The sequence below is a fragment of the Agelaius phoeniceus genome, chromosome 4 (genome assembly GCF_051311805.1).
Source record: "Agelaius phoeniceus isolate bAgePho1 chromosome 4, bAgePho1.hap1, whole genome shotgun sequence".
Classification (NCBI taxonomy): Eukaryota; Metazoa; Chordata; class Aves; order Passeriformes; family Icteridae; genus Agelaius; species Agelaius phoeniceus.
The window spans coordinates 20686660-20703117 of NC_135268.1; the positions used below are offsets into that span (position 1 = coordinate 20686660).

Genomic DNA, 16458 nt, shown 5'->3' on the forward strand with positions numbered 1-16458 from the left:
GTGTATCCTGCGGGGTTTTCCAAACTTCTTGGGTGGCAGAAGCCGCTCTGCTGTTGGATTTCTGGGGAGCAGGCTGGGTGAGCCATGCCTGAAGAGCCTCTTGGCTCTTGTGCCTGCCTGCGCAGGCAGCTGCCCTGCTCAGCAAATCATGCGGACAATGGAACTCCTGCTCTGCTCCAGTTCATTATTTTTATTATTTTCTCCTCACATCTGCTCCATTTCACTGATACATACAGTCAATTATCTCAACAGTTAGATTATCTTTATTAGATTATGCAGCTGCTGTTGCAGAGCATGCTGAGAAAGAGAAATCTCATAGAAATTACAGGTTCTCCTCAGGTGACTGAAGGCAGCGGGACAGCTTCCCAGTGTTGGGGGACTTTTACTTTCAGAAAGCCAGCCAGAAAATCTGCATAAAGGCACACAGCTGTTTAGAGTGCCATGAACTTTTGAACTGATTTCTTATGACCCTCATGCTTTTCATTCTGGGAAGTCTGACCTCTAGCACTTCCTAGTTTTGTCTAAGTTGTTTACCCAAGTCTTTTGCTCACTTTCAGAGGTGCTCTATCAGCTCTAGATAATGTCTTACTTCACACATAAGGCAAACTCTTACTGCATGGCCTCCTTTTTTCTGTTTCAGCCTCAAGGACAAGAAGGTGCTATCTTTCACCACCATTAAATCTCACCTGCACCTCCTAACTAGTCCTCCCTAAGTTTAAAAGATGTGCACCAGAGTGAGAATTATCTCATGTAATACCTGCAGCTTGTCTGGTCTGTGTTGGGCATCCTGTGATAGCAGATGTCAGATATCAATGAGTTGGATATTCTCCTGATTTCTTTCATTCATGCCACAATTGAGCAAAATATCTTAGCATCTAGACAAAAACAGCAACAAAAAAACATCCAACAGAGCAAACTAGGAAACTGACATACTGGCACAGTGTTTTCCCAGACTGGGTTTTCATTTATGAAGTCATTTAATTAATTCTTGACAATACTTAACGGCCTAATTCATAAGCTATACTTGCAGTCTGGTATTAAAGTCACCTGTTGCTGACATGTTACAGTCCATCTGCTTGATTCAGGAAGCAAAGGTGGCTTTTGTTCTTGTTTTTGCTTTTTTAAAAGCTGAGTGCAACAGTAAGAAAGCTTTGATAGATGCAAAAACTTTTTTACCATTTCGCTATTCCAGCAAGGTTGAGGATATTTAAATGGCTTTGCCATAACAGATGGGAAATTCCTGAAGTCCTGAACATAGTATTTCAATCCCTGATCTAGGAAGTTCCTATTCATAGGTATTTATATGGTCTAAATGCTATCCACTCTCCACACTGTGACATGCAATACTGCAAACTCATGTGGGATCCATTTCAAGGCAACTACTTTATTTGACACACTTTCACCAAAGAGAAGTGTTGTGATGGCATACAAAATATGAAAATAATGAGTTTAAAAACAAAAAGGGTGTGCTCTTAGTTACAGGGATGTCCCACCACACAGAGGACATGCTTTCATTATTTTCTCAGCACCTTCACTTTCACAAACTCAGATCAAATTATCCCTCCTTTAAACGTGGTAAATTATTTTTTACACTACTTTGTTACTACACAGAGAACTAACCCAACTAAAAGCAACTTTATTCAGGATTCCTAATGTTTTTCCACTTGCATCTCCTTTATGACAGATGCACACTGACACCTACCGCTTGGAGCAGAGACAACCCTGCAGGGGATTCATAGAGGCCCCGTGATTCAGCTTAGTGAATTTGCATGGCTGTGTCAGTGCAGGCTCCCCTGCAGAGCAGGGAAATAATCCCCAGGCAGCCTCAGACCTGCATGGCAGCCAGGCACCCAGAGCAGGGACACCCAGTGGCCTGGTGGTTACTTTCAGCCAGTGCAGGTGTGATGGACATGAACAGGCACCACATCTGTGATGGAGCCCAGCACTCCTGTGCACTTAGGATCTCTTATGGCACATCCCTTGCAGGGAGAAGTGTTCAGTGTGAAGGTGGCCAAGCAAATTTCTGAGCAGGTGTGAAATCCAGAGCAAAGTTTTCCAGTTTCTTCAGGAAACTGACCTGAGAACAAACAGCATTAAACACCTTACCCAATAAACTTCAGGGTAAGAATACCTGACCTGCATTACTTAAAGAGTTGTCTCAAATAAAAACTGTTAAAAGGAGAAACAGCCAGTTGTACTGAATAATGCCTGCAGGAGTACTTCTAGGAAAAGAACCAGGCAAAACTGTCCAATGCCTTGCCCAGCACTCATGGGTATTTAATGCAATCTTTGGCTCTGCTTGTGATGTCAGGTCTCATTGTAATTTAATGCTCTGAATGTTAACAAGGAAGCTCCACACTACAAAGCTTTTGCTTTTCTCCCCTGTGACATCACTCTGGCTTATCTCAGGACAGGGAGCTGCCCTGAAAGCATCTACATGATTAGTATCACATCTAAGGCACACAGGCCAGCACAAAGCATACCTGAAGATTCCCTGTCTGCTGAGAACTCACTGCATACGTGGAGTGGAATTGTGCTACAGGGACTTGCTGCTTCATTACCTGAAACTGCTGAGTGTTTCTCAGTACTGATTACTCAAACATCCTGCAGCTGGTATTCAGAGTTTCACAAAGGAATTATACAAGGAGCACTTTTTAACAACGTCAACTCCCTTTACCACAAGGTTTTGTTATTACAGAAGGTTTTGGAACGTAAATGCCCTTCAGGCATGACTCCCTGGAACAATCCATCACCTAGCAAGGCTTTCCCCTTCTTTTAACACTATAGAAATCTCCTTGCCTGGTACTGAGCACAGCTGAGCAACAAATTATCTAATCAAGGACTACAGAGAGGGAGAAGATGACTCTGGTCAGCAATAGGTGAATGGATTTGAACCCCAGGTCTCCCAAACTGGTCAAGCTGACACCATCCTTATAATGCCCAATGAGAGAGGGCTCCAGCGATGAAATTAATAATTTTCTGCTCAAATAGATTAATAAAGTATCATCAGTATCATTATTAATATAAACATACTCCCATCTCTGTATAAACTCAGGGGGAATATGTGTACTCTGGTTAATTTCTTACAGTAGCTAGGATCTCCATGCTCTTTTCTCCATCTTGTAACAGTCTTCCCATTTCTTTAATCATCTTCACAAACCTAAAGCTACTGGAACACTAGTGACTTGAAAGTGTTTAAAGCTCACCTGTCTCTTGTACAAGGGTATCCATACTTCTAAGTGTACTGAAAATACTTCCTTTATATATCCACTGTCATGTGATTACTTCAACTTAAGTATTTTTATCCATACTTCCCTTTCATCCCTCCATGAACAACTATGTTCACATCTTTTTTTTTCCCCTGGTATTTCCAAATGTGAGGAACTCCCCTTTCAGGGCAAAGATTTTCATTATTAGACCTCAGGTACATGACTTTATTATTTATGTTATTATTTCTTTTAGTATATATCTTAAATTTGATGCTTATCTTTATAAATATATTTAAAAGTAACATATATATATATATGGCAGGGAGATATTTTATACATATATCTATATATCTCTATATAATATTTCACTGTCACATGTTTTCTCCCAGAAGATACTGCCAACCCATTCACCCTCCTAAATTTCTGCTATAAGCTCAATTCATGAACATGATTGAACTTTATTATGCTAGCAGCTATCAAGGAAAAGAAGTTCATGGCACTAAAGGATCTCCAGCAGCAATCCCCTTCCTCTCCTATGAGCAGTATCTACACATCTCACCTCCTCCCTACCCATCTTGATGTTCTTGTACTCATGCCCACTTTTTCCATATAGATGGCATGATATAAAACATCTTGCTGACATCAGACAGATGAGGTCTTTCTTTTTCCTTTTCTTCCTCTCTCTGGAAAGTCCTTGAAAAAATAACATGGTTGTACTGGTGTTACGACTTTTTACAAACCCATGTCACATTTTGTCTCATTTACTGCTTACTCTCATACTGCCACAGACTTTATTCCCTTACAAAGTAGCAGTGGTGATAAAGTCTTGACTTACCTAATATTGAAAGAAAAAGAAAAACAACCAATCTGTGTCATTTTAAGAAACAGTATATTTATTGGTGGTGTTCTGACAGCTCTGACTTAAAAGTTAAGACCTTTGGTACTTGTCTTATAGTTAAAAACATCAACCAGGGAAACATCTCGATTGTTAGCTGACATAGTACAGCACTGAATAATCAAGGCTGATTTGATTCTACTCAAACTGACTAATGGAGGATGTGCTGGTTTTGGCTGGGGTAGAGTTCATTTTCTTCCCAGTGGCTGGTATGTGGCTGTGTTTAGGATTTGTGCTGAACACAGGGTTGATAATACGGAGATGTTTGTGTTATTGCTGAGCAGGACTTACACACAGCCAAGGCCTTTTCTGGTTTTTGTACTGGCAGGGAATTTAGGGGTGCATGGGAGGGTGGGAGGAGACAGAGCCAGGCCAGGTGACCCAAACTGACCAAAGGGATATTCCAGACCGTGTGACATCATGCTCAGTGTATAGAGTGGGAGGAAAAACGAGGAAGGGGAAGGGATGTTTCAGTGATGGCATCTGCCTTCCCAAGTAACCATTACATGTGACAGGGCCCTGCTCTCTGGAGATGGCTGAACACCTGCCTGCCCAGGGGAAGCACTGAATGAATTCTTTGTTCTGCTTTGCTCGTGTGCATGGCCCTTTCCTATTAACCTATCTTTATCTCAACCCATAACTTTTCCAGCTCTTACCATTCCAGTTTTCTACCAAATCCTGCTGGTGGGGGAGTGAGCAAAGCAGCTGGTTGCTGGCTGGGGTTAAACCATGACAGAGGGACACAATGTTCCTTCCGTCTGGCAAGAGCCAAGTATTATGCAGTGTTTGGAAGCTAAAGAGCTCTTGTTCCCACTTACTTAACTTGTATAATTATCTATATGGAATTACTGCATTCACACTGCAGTGACCGCCCTGTGCCCAAATATTCATGATTCACTTGAAGGATTACTTGAGCAGTATTTCAAGCTATGTAAGTGTGGCTGGTAGTAATAGAAATAGATTTGACCATCAAACAGCTAAAGCAGACAGTCTTCCCTTCCTTGCCCATGGTGTGAAATGCAATTCCTACATATGTCATGCACAGCCTCTGGGGCAACAAGCTGAACTTTCAAAGTTACACAGAAAAAACTGGCCACCCACTCAAGTTCTCAGTTGTTGAAGCACCAGGAATCGCCCAGCCAGCACCAGCTCTCCTGCCAAATTAACTGCACTTGGCAACTGACCTCAGGATTTCCGATGTGTTACAAACAGAAGCAAGACTTACAAGCTGTTCCCTTTATTTACAAGTAACTGTATCCCAGCAATGTTACAAAAGACACGGGCTTGGCAAGAAGCCTGTGTATCAAGGTGCGTGGCTCCCTCTCTGCTCCCACCAGCCATTTCTTCACTCCCCAGCTATGTGTTTACTGCTGACGGTTCCCTTCCTATTTGCAAGACAGATTCCCATGGAAACCCATCCCTTCATTTCAGTGGACACACTCAGTCTTTGTTCTCCCCCCTCATAAGCCTACATCTCTATTTAAGATGTTCAAATTTGCTCCCTTCCTCTCAGAAATGTCCTGCTTTGGTATCAGTTTTCTCAGATCCACTCCTTGTACTCCATCTCTCCTTGGTGATCTTGACAAGGTCAGCCAAAGAGAATCTCCTTCATGGATCATCTTTCTATAATCCAGGAAAGGGCTTGGAAGGACAGTTCTGAGCAGTAAGACAGATGGAAATGTAACGAAACCCTAAAATCATTTGAAGGTCACATTTAGCCAGAAAGAAAAACAAAGGGACAGACAATTTTCAATGGAAAGACATGAAGATTTAAACAGGGAAAAATTTGAGACAGGGGAATGTATGTATGCAGCTACAAAATAATCTCCTGAAGGAAAAGGCAGAATCTCCTTTGACAATTTGGAGCTTTTGAGGTACAGACTGAGTAACATCTGCACAAATGGATTGCAGGGAATGACAGTGTATCAACCCAAAGGCAGACAGGATCATAGAACCAGGCTAGTCCATGAACAACTCACTGACAGACATTTCTGCACAGTATGCATTAACTGCACTCCTTCTATGCTTCATATTAGAAAAATTCTTAAAAAAAACCCCAAGCTACAAAGATAAACAGGACTCTACACTAGAGATTAACAAATTTCAGACATCACTGTAAGAATTCCAATTATCACTGTTCTCACAAAAAGCACCACTGGGATTTCTTTTTATTTGTTTAAATTCTGTAGAGATGAAAGAACCCAATTATAATATCTGGCCCTTCCTCCTCTGCAGCCCTTCACTGTTAATTGCTCTGGCTCCTGTTCTTCCACTAAGTATAAATGAAAGCACTGGAACTGAGCCTGCTACTGAAGCAAGCAGAGCAAACTTTCACAGATGTCAACAGAATTAGACCCCTTTTACAAGCAGTGACTTTGCCCTCCAGTTGGCAAAACAAGAAACAATTTGTTCAAATGCAGCATGAGCACCATTCCCTCCAGTGAGGCTTGCTGGGTACCCAGGCACTCTCCTGCTTTTCTAGGCTGCAGCAGGGAACTGGATGGGCTGCTGACTCACCATCTGGTTCCTGGTTTCTTTCTGAGCAGCACATGCTGCCAGTTCCTCAAATCCTGTAGCAGCACTCTCTCCTGTGCCTACAGATAAGCTACTCAGGCATCTAAGATACATAACAAACCAAAGAAAAGAGGAAAACCACGTCCATCTTGTCATAAAGACCTTAAACCCTGGGCCTCCTCTCTAAATACAAAAGAATCACAACAGAGATTTTATCTACAAAGACTCATGCCACTAACTGAGCAATAATTACAAATGTAAAATTAATGCTCACTTGCATTGCAGTCTGTTCAGCACTTCTGAGCCCCTCCCCACATTTAATTCCAATAAGGAGTCAATCCCACACAGAAAAATAAATGAAAAGAATGGAGTAAATACCTCACGTAGAAGGGTGACATAGGCCGCTCATCTTCTTGGGAGCTAAAAACAAAATATATTTTGTAAGTTAGTATGCAGCTCAGACTTGTATTTGCAGCTCAAGATACTCACTCTTAAAAAGCAGAGACAACAAAACTGAAACTGCACCCATTACAGAGGTAACACTTAAGTCTGTTCTGTCCTCTGGTTGATGCATGGTAGAAAGCTTTAAGTTACTTTCCTTAAATCCTGGCAATCCAACTCATTTCCCAATGTCCACAGATGTGGCGTAACAGATCTCCTGCTAGACAGCCAGGGGTCATTCTGACTCTGCAACAGTGCTAGGGCTATTCCCATAGCAACAATAAAGCATTTTGCCAGGAAAACCAAGAGAGTCCTTTGCTGTCTGCTGCTCCAGAATGAAAAAATCTGCCTATTAAAGCCAAATTTGGGAAAAAAAACCAAAGGACATCTTGAGTAACCAAAGAATGGCCATGGATGTGTATGCATGAGGCTACCTATTCCCCAGTTTTACCACTCCTGTGGAAAGTTTATTTGAGTGACATTTCTGTAGCTTGAGATCAGGGATTGCCACTGGCTGGTATGGAGGTCCCCTGACAAAACATTTAGCTGTGTTTTAGTCATCAGCTGTGACTTACCAGCCCTGATGCAGCTCACTGTGCCTGTGCAGGCACAAGGGTAGCAATGAGCTGGGGCACAGCAACACACATGAACTCTTGAATTTGAAAGGATTTTATTTATTGGCTTATAAAAGCTGCTCTAAACACTTGATAAAGGGGAAAGGAACATCTCTGTAAGATTTGCAACTAGGAAATCAAGTACTCAGGTACCTTCTGCAGCTTCCATTGGAGCCAGCATGAAGCTCCCTCAGCAAGGTGAGCTGAAACTGGCCTGCAGCCAGGTAAGTACCCTGCCCTCACACTGCACAGAGTCAGAAGCAGATTTAACCATGTTTTTTTTCCAACACAGCCAATGTTAAACAGATCCACAAATATGAACTCCAAATTCACTGAGGGGAGCAGAGCATAAGGGAGAAGGCAAGATACAAGGGAGTCAAAAAGGCAGGCTGACAGATAAGCAAGCCAGTGTTCCAGAGAAATAAACACAGGGATTCAACCTCCCAACTAGAATGTGGAAAGATTCACAAACATACATCTACAGAAAAGACCTTAAAGGACAAGATGCAGGAAACCCAATTTGAGGGTACCACCAAACACCACAGAGCGGAAGGAAGAGAAACTGCCTCTGAAATCAGTGTGGCCTGCCAAAACTTCATCACCTCTGAAAGGCAACAGTGCCTGGACAGCTTTCAGCAGCTCCCCAAGAAGACTGGGAGCACAGCTGCTACTGGGAACCTTGCTGCCACTTCCACAAGCCTGCCTTCAGTGGCCTGAACAAGCTGCAGTGCCCAGAGCTGCTGCTGCTGCTGCTCCCAGAGGCAGGCAGGACACAGAGCAGTGCAGGTGGAAAGTGCCTGCCTGGCAGCTGAGGCTAACAGCACCTGAAGAGTCTTCATGAGAAACTGCTACAGCTTTCAGACTGCCTAGAAAAAGTTGATGGAAACATGGAAATACACATTACTGCCTTCCCTGAAGACAACCTGCAACAGAGCCATGGGTAGGACCCTCTGCCAGGTAAGGCTCCCTCCCCTGATGGCATGCAGTCTCCCAGCCTGCATGCATGCTATCACTCTATTTGGCACTCACAGAGTAGTTTTGAAGTGTAAAGAAAGCACTTTAAACTCACAAAGCTGCTGATGAAGTTTTATGCTATGTTCAGTTCACTGCATTAATAGCTGTACTTGTAATCTCAATGCAAACAAATCCAAGTAGTGGACAGAAAACATGAAAAATTTTTTCTCACATAAATGAAAGTTCACAGTGCCATAAAGATTTCTGTGCACTAATGCAACTTCACATGACAACACCAAATGCTGCTTTATGTACAAGTGGCAGCTGCTGAAGCCACACCAACCATGCTTTCTTTTCCATCATAAGCACCCCTCCTTATTTCAAGGTTTGTAATTAACTTCCAAATCAAAGCAGCACAATCATACAAAGTCCAAATAATCTTTTACATTTATGCTCCCAACATTTGTTTTGACAGAGCAGATGGAAAAGTAGTATTCAGCAGGGACTCTGAATCCTCTTGCATTTCCTTCCCTTTCTTCCACAGCAAATGTAACTGGATGCCTCTTAAGTTCAAGCAAGTTTTCTAACTGCATAAAATTTATCAACCCATACAATGAAATTGAGGGCAAAAAATATTTTAAGCCCATTAGCTGGGTATGGCAGAGAAGGAAGCTCTTACAGAAGTCAGAAACCAAATATCAGTTTCATTTAGATCATCAAGGTTCAAGATTTGACACGGTTGGTAATAATTGTAGCTGTTGAAAACCTCCCTTACTCAATAGTGGTTCATAGTTTCACATGTGCACCAAATGAGCAGTAGCTGAATCTGGGGTGAAGACCTCCAACCTAACTAGTATGAAATCCAGACTTTTGACAAAACCATAAAAATCTTCTAAATTTCTTCCTTGCCCAGCAAAGAACTTATCCATTAGACAAACAGGCTTAGCAGTGAATTAAATTTTGGGGGTTTTTTGTTTGGTTGGGATTTTTTTTTATCCTCAAAGTTTTGCCTAGATTTACGTATGCTTTATGTTCAGAAGGCATGAAATAACTTAATAAAACTCCAGTTATTTATTCAACTATCACTGATTACCTGGCCAAGCAGGTGAGTGCAAAATACAGCAGCCTCTTTTTTCTCAAGCATATAAATAGCTCACCTAAATCCAGGGATTAAACAGAAATTAATCGCTTCCATGAAATACTTGGGAGATTACATGGCAACTTCCTTCCTGCTAAAAACCAAAACAAATACCAGCCAAACTAAGAAAAAAAAACCAAAATAAACATAAAAACCCACAACAAACTATTTCATGGGTAAAGAAGTAATATTATGTATGTTTGTGCCCACCACTGAAATAATAATAAGTTTGTCAGACTGGAAGGAACACCAGTTTAGCCCACCAGTTAGTTTAGCACATTTTGGGATTGTCAGGCACATCCTTTCTGGTTTTGAGGAAGGAAATAAGAAAGCCTGGGTGAAGTCTAACTGTAAAATGATGAATCTCCATTATAGAAGGAGAGTTATCCTTTTTTGCCTCCCTCTTTTGCAACAGGAATGTTACAGGCAATGTGACATTCACTCCTCACATTCTTAAACAGGTAATCATGTTTGTTGTTTTGCTTTTTTTTTCTGACATCTCATAGAACCATAGAATCGTTGAGAGTGAAAAAGACCTCTCAGAACAAGTCCAACCTTTAAATCATCTTGCCCTGCAGGCAGAGTAAGGGAGGTGCTGAGCGTGCCGCAGAACACCCATTTAGATGGGAAGTTCCCAATTTATTTAGGTGCATAAGGAATACCCCTGTCTCAGCCCTCTCCTCGCTGGCCTGAGCTCCCACTGCAGGTCAGAGTGGCTCAGGGTCCTTCCTCCTTGTTCCATTTGCACTTAACCAGCAGCAGCTCTTCTGTCTTAGCTTCTTGGTACTGGAACCTCCCCTACAAAGCTACTGCTGCTTTCCTGCTCCACATCTCTTTTCAAACTTAAATGGGACATTTAGTTGATTAAATTAAAAAAAAAAACCTCCAGATTTCGGCTTTGTGGGGTTTTTTGGTTGGATTTTTTTTTTTCCTTTTACAATTATGAAAACGTACTTTGACTCATGGGTCAACATTTTGCACCAGAGATGAAGGGCCTAGACACTGGCAGGGTCTTGCTGCTCAGCCAAGGTCATGTTTTCCTAATGCCCTGCCAGAGGCTCTGTTTGTTCTGACCTCAAATGTTAGATAAGGGAATGGCTCCCTTTCTATTCTACCACAGAAATTCCCCACTTTGAAAGAAATGCAGCTGGTTTTTAGTAAGAATACTTTTTTAATGCAAAGAAACAGCTGCTTTTATTCTTAATGCAATCAAACAAAAAGCCACTGAAAAATTCAGTGACATCAAATTACTAATGATATCAAAAGTTAATGCAGGTTTTGGAGGGAGGAGAAGGAAGGCTATTGTTTGAGAGACTTCTTATGGCTTCAAACTTATCTCCCTCTTTTTTTTTTTTCTCATCATTCAGAGCACCTATGCCTCCTTGGATTAAAATACAATTTTTGCAACTACTGAGAATTTTAACAATATTGTTTATTTACTTATTATGACATTCAACACCAACAACACTAAAAAGATTTTCAAGGAAACATTGATTTTGAGGCCACAGTAGTGCTTTTTGCTGAAGGTCTCATCTTATTTACAAATTTTTCAGCACTTTTTCACCTACCCAAGTCACTTCCCCATAAAAGTTATTTCAATGTTGCAAAAAAATGCAAGATTGAAACAGCTCATGAAAATTTATTGCATGCTTATTTTCTCAATAGAGCTATTTACTCATAGCTTGTGCTTCACAGCAGTGGGTAAAAGGCAATGTTTTTGCAAATGAGAAATAGCAGGCAACACAAGGTTTTGCCTTCAAATAAATCCTTCAAAATAAACTTCCTTCAAATAAATATTGAGGCACATTATGCAAAAGAAGAAAGAATAATACCATCGTTGATGCAAGATTAACCATAAATTTAATCTAACATCTTTAACACTGCAGTGGTACAATGGCCATCATTAAAGTCAGCACCTACCCTCAATCCTTGAGCAATGCCACCCTTGCTCTATATCCTTAAACAGAAGGGGAGGAGGGAATGCCATATATGCACTGTCTAAAAAACAAATGCTCAACAGCTATTTTCCTGTGAGAGTTATTTCCATGCCAACATTTCCATTTTCCCTGAAGAGTAACTTTAATAAATCAAAACCATAATGTGTTGTTTCAGATGTTTATCTCCAGTCTTCACAATAGTTGTGCTTACACTTAACCATGCATACCACTGAAAATTAAGTAAACTACTCAGCAAATGAGCCACACGTCAAAATCCAAGGCTGACAACTCAACTTCTTTATTCTGAACTCACGTATTGTGCAAAAATATCATACTATGCAAAATATCTCCAATTACTTGGGTGCGGGTGAACTGGTTTAAATATTAAACTCCAAAGGATCTCATCATCTTCCTCAAAGCTGTTTCTTCAGCATGTTTTTTTCCTAAAGATCTCTCAAATAAATTACAATGCACAGGCATCTATCCAGAGGCATAACTGTGCAGGCTGTATGTGAGGAGGCTCTGAGATTGAGGCATATTACCTGAAAAGGAAAAAAAGTATACTGAAGGCTTTTTGCACACCTCCTCCTACTTCAAAGCAACATTAGAGATCAGAGAAGTATAGGCTGTCCCATGGCAAGCTGAAGTGAGCAGAACTTCTTGCTGATTAAGTGCCACTGTGAGCAAGAGGTAGATTTTCCATTCATATTAACATACCTGAATATCCCGGAGCCCTTGACAGCATAATTTTGTGTAATTATTTTCTGCTTACTATCCTTCTAGATTGCAAATATGTTTATCTTTTATAAAATGACGTCAATGTTAAACAGCTCACTTTAGTTGTTTTACTTCTTAAGCTACTTGGGTCTTATTATGAAAGATGGGGCAATGTCTTTTCTTTTACTTGTGGTTTGGCAATGGTCCTCACTAGGGTAAAATCAGAAAATGGCTCAGAAAGAGGCAGAATGAATGTACCAGCCAAAGTCTCACCTCTTCTCAGAATTTAACAGTGAAGTTGCATAACACACACATACCTGTTGCATTATAATGGCAAAGAACTGTTACTAGGTAACCAGTGATTTCAGTTGCAGGATTGTTTGTTAAAAGCTTGCACACTTCAAATAAATGTATCTAAGAGGCCAGTTTTTAGGCGAATATTAATATTTTCTTGCTTAATCAGGTGGACACCCCAGAGACAAACACCAAAGAAAATTTCCACACCAATTCCCTCTTTTAGTCAGAGCCTTCCACCCCAGTGGTACTGAGGAAGAGCTTCCACAAGCTTCTACACTCACCTGTCACAGCTGTGATAAGACAGGGGTCAAATCTGAGCTTGGAAGACATAAAACTCACATAGCATTTTCTAACAAGCTCTGACTTGAGGAAGATGAGAGCCACAAGTTTAAATTTTTCTTCATTCTTCCACCAGAAGAAAAAACCCACCCAAACTCAAAGCAAACAAAGAAAAAACTAGACTCAAGTTCTCTCCACCCTCAGAGAGCATACTTCACATCCATATTCCAGAATATTCTTCATTAGGGCTTGTCAAGCACTCCCAGTACCTTGGATAGAAAGTGATAGCAAAGTCCAAAAGATCAGATTTATTTACTTATGTACAACTTAAACACAAAAATGTTCACAAATCTGATAAAGGGAACACAGCAGCCACCCCTCCCAAAACAAACAAACAAAAAAAAGGTGGGGGAATACAGCAGTGTTCTTGGGCAAAGCTGCTGGGAACTTGTGAAAGATCCCAAATGAACCAACCAGTAAGGTAAATCAAACAATGCTGGTAACCAATAAGGTAAATCAAACAATCCTGGTAACAATCCAGACAACTGCTGCTGTATGGGTTAGAAACAGACCAGTCACATTCCCTACTGCTTCCAGATGCACTTGCTAAAAATATTTGTGATGGCCTCACTCTTCTGCTACCTTGACTTGTTAAGCAACAGGGGCCACCGATCACAAACAAAGCCCAAGTGTGTACCTGCCTTCCTTATCTCCTACAGAAACTGGCAGATATTATTGGCAAAGGCAACCACAGGCCTCAGCTTTGCACAGCTGTTGTTAAATCTGCAATAGACTGAGCTAGAATACATGAATCGAAACATGCATTAACAGCATTAGTAGCACTCTGACTAGGAAGCTGGGATACCAAAGTAAGCTCATGCTATTCTGAAAAGATGGTAGCCTAATAGCAATAGGAGAGACAATTACTGGTGGGTAAGTTGAAAAATCAGTGATGCAATCCATGTGACATTCACCAGTGCCTTCTACAGTGCTTGGGCAATATAGCACCTACTGCAGTGAGGATTCAATACATTTGGCCTTCCACCTCTTCCCATGCAATGAAACATAACCCTGACATGCCCACTGTCACTCCTTCACAGCAGGACACCATACCCACCACATGCCCTTCCACAAACATCTATATATAGGATGACACCATTATAGTCCATATGGCTCTATGCAAGCACTTTATATGATCTTCTGGAAGACAGACTCACAGCTCACACAAATCTTGGCAGACACAGAGCCCTTCTCCCTCTCCCAAGTTTTACACACCAGCTACACACTTGTACTGCTTCAGCACAGGAGGGTTTCCATGGCAGGCACAGCATGGCCAGCCACGTGGCTCCAAAGAGAGCACGGAGCACAGCACCTGCAGGAGATGGGCAGGGGCAAGTTCACTCACCCAGGAAGGGAACCAAGTGTGATTACTGCAGGCAGCTCATTCCCTTCCTTGAGAGGGAGAGACAGATTCAGCTTGGCATGTGTCCTAAATCACAGAACCTGAAGGGTGCCACTACTCTGATTAAACCCAGTAACAGGAACCATGCACTGCAACTTGTCCTCAGCTGGAACAGCAACATCAGCCTGTCCACCCCACAGCAACCACAAACAGAGTGCTATCCACACTGGTACTAACCAATACTGGAGGTATCAGCTTTCCTGAAGCTGACAAAAAATGCTCAAAGCCAGCAAAACTCTGCCCTGAGGAAGGGAAGAACAGGCAAATAAAGGTGCAACCTGGAGAATGCCATTGTAAAAGGATCTGGTAATCTGTGCCAAAAAAACCCAAGGTGCTAAAAAGTACAGTATACATAGCCTAAAAATAGATCAAGGAGATGGAAAAGGAGCCAGAATTGCGTGAATTATTTTAAATGAAAAACTCAAAACCAATTCTGTACCATGCTTAGGGCTTAAAGGAGCTTGAAGAAAATGCCTCATTTTTGAAGTGCTGACTGCATCTCTAACTGATCGAGACTTAGTCCTTGCAATAACAAAGAGGCTAATTACAGCCAGCCTGTGAAACCTATCTTCCCCTGGGGTGAAGAGTCAAGAGCACAATAACAACCACTTGTTCCAACCCCTGATAGGACAGTCAGATCCTTGAAAGGTTAAAGATATTATGTGAGACTGGTTCTTCAAATAGAAATGATGCACCATGACCACTTCTTTAAGACATTCAAACCATATTTCTGTTTCTCTGCAGTCATCAACATGGAACCCCACGACTGCAATAGTGCCAAAGAGACTTTCTCCACACCTACCTGCAGAAGACCCTGCACTTTATCAAGGCAACAACAGTTTGGGCAGCAATTTCAGTTACTATTTTATTGTGTTCAAGTAAGCAGCAACTCTGCAGCTTCTGCTGAAACAGCACCACCACAGTGCTGAAATGGCACGGTCAATTTTTTATTTTCTGTTTCGCAGATTGCAGAAAGACTGATATTCAGGCCATTCAAATACTACTAGGGGAGATTTGGACTGCTTAGTTTTGAGAACTGAACGAATAGTAAAAATAAAAATAAGAATTTGATGACCCAGTGAAAGGGCTGTGTACACACCTCCCCGCAGTGGGTCTGTGCCCTGCCATTTCAGAAGCCTGACTGCAGCTGTCCCTGCCATAGTGTGGCGGGAGCACATGCCAGCACAGGTACTTGCTGACAGCTGGTGCTGAAGGGAGGTGTGCGCCGGCACCCTGGAAACACCCAGCCCTTTTTCTCCGAAAACTAAACCTGTCGCCCGTGCTGCGGCGGGCTGGGTGTGCGAGCTGCCAGCCGGAGGGGGCTGTGCGCAGGGGCCGCGCTCCCGCACCGCAGTACCGCAGCCGCCGGAGGGATCGGCATCGCCCGGAGCCGCCGGACACCCAGGGCTGGCCGGGGTCCCTCTAACCTGAGAGCTGCTCCTACCCCGGACAGAGAAATCCACAGCCGTGTGGATTTCGGGGCGCTACATCGAACCCCCATCTCCGCCCGGGGACGCCGGAGATCTCCCACCCCCGGAGATCCGCTAACAGCCCCACTTGTTGCGCGGCCGGGTATCCCGCTCCCGAGCGGGCATCCCCGCTCCCAGGGCGGTCCGAGTCCCGGCCCCCCCGTGCCGGACAGCCCGGCAGAAGCCCCGGGCTCGCCCCGGCCGGACACGTACCTCTGCAGGGGCATCACCTCGCACGCCATGCTGGCCATGGAGCCGCTGCCCGCCCGGCTGCCCGCCGCGCCTCTCGCCGCGCCCGCAGCGCCGCCAGCGCTTGGCCGCGGGGAGCGCCCGGCCCCGGGGAGGGGCGAAGGGGCGGCAGGGCCCGGGTTGGCGGCTGACGAGGGCCCGCCCCAGCGCCCAGAGCCCCGGCCCGGCCCCCAGCTGCGACACCCGCCGCGGCCCCTGCCCCTGCTCGCCCCACCGGGCCCGGCAGGCACAGGTTAACCAAAAGCGGCTTCTGATGTCCACTCGGTTCTGGGCCTGCAAAAGA

At 43.2% G+C, this 16458-nt stretch overlaps 1 protein-coding gene across 9 annotated transcripts in view; it reads right to left on the reverse strand.

Moving 5' to 3' along the window:
• Positions 1-16458, reverse strand: part of FAM13A (family with sequence similarity 13 member A) — a 125597-nt gene that overhangs the window by 48046 nt on the left and 61093 nt on the right. For 7 of the 9 annotated variants that reach the window (XR_013182009.1, XM_054632746.2, XM_077177058.1 and 4 more), the window contains exon 7: positions 6997-7038. Coding sequence is in view for 8 of the 9 variants with exons in the window: in XM_054632746.2 (XP_054488721.2) it covers positions 6997-7038 (42 nt within the window). In the remaining variant the exon portion in view is untranslated. Of the gene's footprint in view, positions 1-6996; positions 7039-16139; positions 16273-16458 lie in introns of those variants that run through there. The other 2 variants (XM_077177060.1, XM_077177059.1) reach the window with 1 other exon arrangement.